The sequence below is a fragment of the Balearica regulorum genome, chromosome 13 (assembly GCF_011004875.1).
Source record: "Balearica regulorum gibbericeps isolate bBalReg1 chromosome 13, bBalReg1.pri, whole genome shotgun sequence".
Lineage (NCBI taxonomy): Eukaryota > Metazoa > Chordata > Aves > Gruiformes > Gruidae > Balearica > Balearica regulorum.
The window spans coordinates 14,473,150-14,480,204 of record NC_046196.1 but is presented as its reverse complement, the minus strand read 5'-3'; the positions used below and the strand labels follow the sequence as shown (position 1 = coordinate 14,480,204).

The following is a 7,055-nucleotide window of genomic DNA, read 5'->3' as shown; positions in this document are numbered from 1 at the left end:
TAAAGCTATCTGATTGAACTTCCTTACTCCTTGAGTTGAGTCACTGTTGTGAAAACTGTCCTGGCTTGACTGGACAGCGAATGAGACCTTGGTGGGAGTGTCTAATAATGCTACCTGTTTTCTGTAAAAGGCAAATATGATCCTAGGAAACATAAGAATTATGGAGTAGACAGCAATTAGATGATTAATCTACTGATGTGTAAGGCTGGCTTGGAGGGGAGGAGGAATGGGGAGAGAATCTAATGGCTTTACTTGCCTAGTGATACAACTAATGCTGTTCAAAAATCTTAATGTTGCTCTGTATCTGTTGATGCTGTTCCTCTTAACAGAACTGTTAAGCTGATTGTTTTGTTATAAAACATCCATAGTGGAACATGATGATCACGTTCATGTACATACATTCATATAGTAGGGATATGTCCTAGTTTACAGTGTTTGGCTAACCATGTTTGTTTAATCCTCAAGGTCAGTCCTTGTAACTTAAGAAATGTCTTTGAATAATGGTTTTGCAGTTTCAACTGCAGTTACCGAAATGCTGTAGGCTAGTGCTTTTTTCCATGTACCGCTTGTTAAGGCTACAAAGTTATGACTCTTGCACAGTTCTTAATTACTTTTATTGAAATTGACAAAGTAAATAACTTCAAAATACTGTCTGTAAACTTTAAGATAACTGTACTAACATGCATTTTGGCTGTGGCAATGGACAACTGTGGCTGTTTGATAGCTATCACTCTTGTCAGCAAAGGAAAGTGTCTGTTAAGCTACGTAGAACATGTTTATGACAGTGGAAACAAACTTTATCACTAGCAATGTTCAAATCCATACCTGTTATGGGACAAATATAGTCAAAACTCAGGAAGGATTTAGCTGTGCAAGCATCTCTTGTGGCAGAGGCAGAATGGCAGAAACAGTACGTAGGTGTTTACGCTCTTGTTTTTCATACCCATGGTCAACAGGAAGGCTGTAAATTTTAAGTCTTTGGGTCATGCTATTCATGGTGCATGAATATTCATGGCGCAAGTGTCTGAACACTTCAAATACGATCTCTTTTTTTTTTTTTAAACCATTGATGACTTGATGGATAGATAGATCCAGTGGGTGGCACAGGGGAAAACATTATTTCCTTTCAGAACTAGCTAGGACTAGTAAAAGTCTACTTGGAAATATTTTTAAAAAATTACTCCAAGGGAAGTTTACCTAAAGCTCTTGTCCCATGCTTTTCCTGGACACTGGTATTTAGGTTTTTTCATTGCTCATGATCTTGTCTGGCTTGCCACTAAAGGAGGAAAAAAACATACTACACTTAACAGCTGAGACCCTTTGTGTCTTCTAGTGGAACTGGGGGTAAGATATAACAGATCCAAGGTTAACACTATGAAATGCCTTATCAGTCATGCTTACAGTTACTAAAAGTGAGAGAGCCTGAACTCTTATTGGCCATGAATGTTGTATTCTCTTTCAGCACTTTAATGCTAGTGCACTATTACCAGAAAATATACTGCTGGCATAATTTCTCAAAAAATTTTGAGAAATGACCTTTCTCTTCACTGCTGTGATTTCTTCAGCTACATGGATGACTGTTTCTATACATTCATAAATATCTACACTTGTACCTACTTATCAGTATTCCATAAACTACCCAGTGCACATGGCACTTAATAGTTGCAGGTGAATATTAGCCAGTTTACGCTCCCACTGAAAGCAAGATGTACTAATTGTTAGCCTTCACACTTTCTTTTTTTCACATAAATATATGAGGATGAATTTTGGCTTTTCCTGGACACAGGAGTTTTATAAAGGCTTTCCTAAAGCTCACGTGGCACAGTGGGTATAGAACAGGGTTAATGGCTGAATTCACCCACAGAAGCCAAAATGAAGTCTCATAGAGAGAATACTGCACACAGTGCCCATGGCAAGCTGCTCTGATGATCATCAAAAGCGTATATGGAGCCCAACACAAACCAAACACACAGACGATAATTGCTAAAGACTTTGCTACTCTCTTATCCCGGGAAAGTCTAAATCTATTTGCCATAGTGTTAGCAATGTCCACTCTGGTGGCGGTGTTGCATATGCTTTCTGTATTTTTGTAGAAACCATTCCTATGAGGTTTGGTCTTGACTTCCACCTGAAGTGGTGGGAGGTCTTGATTGACAGTCAGATTTAATGACTGATTGTCATTCAGGCTGAGCCTTGAAACCTTTGGGGGAGAAAGGCTGCTTGCTCTCTTTTTCTCATGTTTGTGTCTGTTAGCAGGTTTTACAAAAAATATGGTGTGTTCCCTTTTTTTCCCCTGGAAACTCATTTCACAGTCCTCTTGACCAGGTGATAGGTTTTCATTTCTGAGGGATGTGCGTTTCCTGATGTTGAGGTAAATACTTACATTAAAGTATGTGACAGTGATGAAAGGTGTAAAGAATTCAATAGTAGAGGCAATCATTAGGAAATACCAGTTGTAGAAGAATTCTGCATGACATTCTCCTTCAGGGAGGATGCTCTTTTGGGCAATGTACTCCCAACTGAGAATGGCTGGACCATAGAGAAGAAAAGCAGCAATCCATACAGCGATCATCTTCAGTACTGCATTTCTGGTCATCCCTTTCTGAGCCCTGTAACTGACCTGTGAGAGAGAAAAGTTAAATCACATACGTTACTAGTATCTTAGTTACATGGGTACCTTGGAATATGGCCTTCTCTGTCACTTGTGAGGGTTGATAATATATTGTTTTGAGGATGAGGGTTATACCAAGCTTACTGGTCGCACAGAAAAGCTATTTCTCAAATCATTCCAACAAACATTATCAAGCTGACAGGATATGTTCTGAGAATGTATGTTGGAGCTTAAAAGCTAGAAGGATGGCCCTTCAAAATTCACTTATTTAGAGTTTTTAAATAATTTAATTTAAAATAAATAAAAGAATCCGAATTCCTAGAACACCCATGCAATCTCTTTTCTTTCTGCTTTGTAGACAAATAGCCTTTTTTCTTAATGTGAAAATCACACCCCAAAAAAATTCAGTGGATAAAAGCTTTTATTTCTGTTTGATATCTTTACCTTCATTCTCTTAGAAGTACTTGCAGAACTCTTATCTGCAGTTCAGATGTATAGATGGAGTGTTGTGGTCTGTAAAGTGCTTTACAGGAGGAGTCACTAATTTCCTTTATTTAGAAAATAGAGAATCTAAGGTGCAAAAATGTCAGTAAACCATATCAGCAATAGAATTCAGTAGAATCTTAAAATCAGTATCTTCTATTTCTCAATGTTCTAATTCCCTAGTGTACTAGACAATATTCATGTAGTAAATTGGAATTCAGTCTTCACATCTCTACAGTGGCCACACAGTGGTTTGGAATGCGAAGTCCTCCAGCCTTGAATTCTGTATAGGATTCATGTTTACTGCCCCAATTTCTGGATCTAGATCTCCACAGCCAGTGCTGTTCTGGTGGAATACCTGCACAGCTGAGGAATCCTGAGCTTGCCTGAATCGGGTCTGATTTTGCAATCCTTGACAAAGCTACTAATGATTTTAGGAGCAGTCTTGCAGGAAGATTAACATTTTCATTGAGATAGAGACTAATTTAGAACATATGAACAGGAATATATGAAGTTCTTATATTGCCCTAACCCAACAGCCAGCTTCCATACTCTTGCTTGGGGAGGGATTTTTATATGGAGGATTAATTTGAAGTATTTTAAAGTGGCTGATTTTTTCACTTATGACCCTTTCTGTTTCTGAAACCATCCAGTCTATATATTTATATTATGTGTATAGTCACGAGTTTGGTAATGAAAGCAAAATACATGGTTAATTTGGAACCTAGAAAATAAAGGAATTGTAAGTGGTGACTGTTTAAGAATTAATCTGTTCATTTCTCCCTCTGGAAAAAGAAGTTGGTAAAACACTGTTGCATATAAACTGTTAATGTGATCTTGCAGCCTCTCTTTGTACTGTTTGCCAAAAAAAGTATCATTGCCTCTTTGTGTGATTTAGAATGAGCAATGAAGCTAAATGAATGTTTTAAGAAAATGTGGGTGGAACAATAACCAAGAAGTGTGTGTAGAAGAGTGAAACCTATTAGCAGGTAAAATGTGTTACTTCAGCACCATCCAAAATACTTTGAGGCAGGATGGTCTAAGTGAAAATGAAGCTAGCTTTTGATTTGGAAAGTCTAGTCTACTCCTTTCTCGATAACTGACATGCTGTATGGCTGAAGCAAGGGGAGGAAATAAGTACACCTTGTTCCCTCTGCCCTTCTAGCTGGAACAGTAGCATATACAAATTGTGCCTGTTTCTAAAACAGAGTACCTCTTCCACTGTCAAAGTGAGAAGCAACTGTCTTGTCTGCCAAAGCTAATCACCCCCAGAAGTAGTTCCAGGACTGAGGGGAACTGCCTCAATACCCCCTGTCTCCTGCAGTGTTTGTGCTTGTAAGGGCAGCCTTGGAGCCCCTGCAGAGCACCTTTAGGACCACTTGCCTAGCCCTTACCGCTTTGGTGACTGAGATGAACCTGTCGAAGCTGATAAGGACGATGTTGAAGACAGAGGCAGTACACACCAGGTAGTCCACCACCAGCCACAGCTTGCACAAGCCCCTGCCAAGTCTCCACTCGCCCGTCAGCACGTAGGGGATGTAGAGGGGGATGCAGAAGCTGCCTGCGGACAGAGCTCGGCAGTGATATGTGCAGCGCTTCAGACCACAACCCTCCGCCCCTCCCGGCGCCCCAAAACTCACCCACCAGGAGGTCGGCGAGGGCTAGGTTGAGGAAGAAGAAGTTGCCCTGCGTACGGAGGCTCCGGTCCACCATGAATGCCAGAATGACCAAGGCATTGCCCAGCACCGTGGCCAGCACCAGCAGCCCCATGAGCGCCGCCAGCAGAGCGGCGGTAGCGGCGGCGAAGGGCCCGTCGTGCTGCCCGTCCGCTGCACAGGCGTTGCCTGCCGCCCGCGGGCTGCCGGAGTGGTTGAGCCACGGCAGGTCCTGGCCCATGGCTGCCGGCGGAAAGCCAGCGGTGCTCCCCGCAACTCCGCCGTCGGCGAGCCTGGCTCTGGCGCCCGCCCCGCGCTGTTGTTGGCACCGCCCCGCCACAGCCCCGCCGGGCAGAGGGAGGGGCCGGGCGCGGCGCCGCGGGCTGTGGGGCGGCTCGGTTGTGTCCGCAGCCCATCCGGCCCCGTGCTGGGACGGCGCCGGTCTGGCAAAACTTTCCGGAGTCCTGCCGCGGGGCTGCAGGCGGGACTGCCCTGTTCCCGCTGCCCGCAGACTGGTTCCCTCACGAGCAGGTTCTATGAAGCAATGCTTCCGACGGCTGCCTGCCCTCCTAACGGCTCCCCAACGGCCGCCCGCCTGCCTTCTCAACGGCTCTCCCAGTTTCCTCCTCATGTCCTCTGGCTAGCTGGCTACTCTTAGCTGCCTTTTTACGGCTCATGCCCCACACCATATCTGCAGCAGTTTCCAATGGCCCATAGGGTCCTCTATCGTCCTCTAACGATCTCTGCTTTCTGCTATCTCTGGAAGACTTCCTACCCCCTTTCACCTGTGCGTTTGGCCCAGCAGAGCCAGTAATGTGGTGATGTGCTGGACGGCCATCTTGTGCCTCCTGCTGAGCTCACTGCCTGTGGCCTTGCAGGGTGGACAAGGCTGTGGCTGCCTCGGCATTTCCATCTGTGGGAACACTTGGATGGTCTCACTGCTGTTCCTGGCTGCTCTTTTCACAAAACTCAGGAACACAGTATTTCTGAGGTCTCTTTTTCCCAAATTGACAGTGGATTATCACTGAAGGCAGACCTATTCCAGAAACCAAACATGAGCAGCCAGGAAAGGGCTAAGACTTCTTTTAGCTTCTGGCAAGATGGCTGACCCAGCACTGGGGAGGAGGAGTGGGACATAGCGATTGCTGAATGAGCTGCAGAGGCTGCTGAAGTCTGCCAAAACTGAAGGGTAATTTAAGAGAGGAGATGCAGCCTACCTCTGCGCTCATGATTTGGCCCACTGGATCATCATCTGCCTTAAAATATGTGGCCATCGATGGGCTTTGTCTTCCTTTCCATGAGTTTCCTAGAGACTGTAAGCAGTTTGGGACTTGCTGCCTTCAGTGTGGCCCCTTTGTTACTAAAAGAAAACAAAACTTGCTCAAAAACAGTCACTGGATGCACATAATCTTCACTTAATTCAGCCAGTGTTTCACATGTGGTAAACTCCTCTTTTATAAAAGCAGCAGATTTGCACGAATCCGCAGTTTGAAATAACAAACTTAGAAGCAGTTACAGTGGCTTTCTAAAGAGAGCAAGCTATTCATGTGGACATCAGGTAAGACAAACAAGAACAGCCTAATACTATCTCTATTATTTGTCTGAGGTTGAGTATACATTCTCAGGGCAATGGTGGACTGGCCTTTTCCCCAGAGAGAAGCATCAAGCTTTTGTCAATGTTGGAAGTACAAATTCCAGGCCAGGTAATCCATATAAATCAGTAGCTCCATAGAGGAGCTTTTGTAATTTACTTATGATATCACCTTTCTATTTCTGTCAGTCTAGAGACAGAAATGGCAACTGCATGTCTAATGTGTCTGAGCAAAACACTCTTGTTGCTTGCATGCCCCATATCATTATCTCCCTAAAGCAAATAACTAAAGCCGCACAAAGCAAAAGTGACAGAAACACTGAAGCCTTAGCTTATTACCACAGTGATTATTATTATTCCCTCATTTGGAGACTCATTTTCACTTCCCTTTGAGCCCAATTGGCAGTTTTTCATTCAATTCAGTTTAGGCAGGATCAAGCTTGTTGGTAATTACTGCTATCTGATTGTGTTGTAGCATATAAAAGATAAAAGAGGCAGCCAAGAGACACAAGAAAAAATAAATATCTCAATCACCAGGAAAACATGGGAGAAATCATTTATTCTTTCAAGAATAATTACTATATTCTTGAACTTCTCTAATGTAAGGTGATTTTACAGCAGCTCAGTGAGTTTGCAGCATGTATGCTTGTGTACTGTCCTTGAAGCTTTTGTAGTGTATTACCTCCTGGCAGACTTTGAGATTCTCAGCAAGTCC

General features: G+C 43.5%; 1 protein-coding gene across 1 annotated transcript; it reads right to left on the bottom strand.

Moving 5' to 3' along the window:
* Nucleotides 1-1,192: 1,192 nt before the first annotated feature.
* LOC104629410 (histamine H3 receptor) lies at nucleotides 1,193-5,046 on the bottom strand. Its single transcript, XM_075766088.1, has 3 exons — nucleotides 4,735-5,046; nucleotides 4,489-4,655; nucleotides 1,193-2,620 (listed from the first exon to the last, which is right to left on the bottom strand). The coding sequence occupies exons 1-3, from the start codon at nucleotides 4,988-4,990 to the stop codon at nucleotides 1,742-1,744; spliced, it is 1,302 nt and encodes a 433-aa protein (XP_075622203.1). The 5' UTR covers nucleotides 4,991-5,046; the 3' UTR covers nucleotides 1,193-1,741.
* Between the last annotated feature and the right edge of the window lie 2,009 nt (nucleotides 5,047-7,055).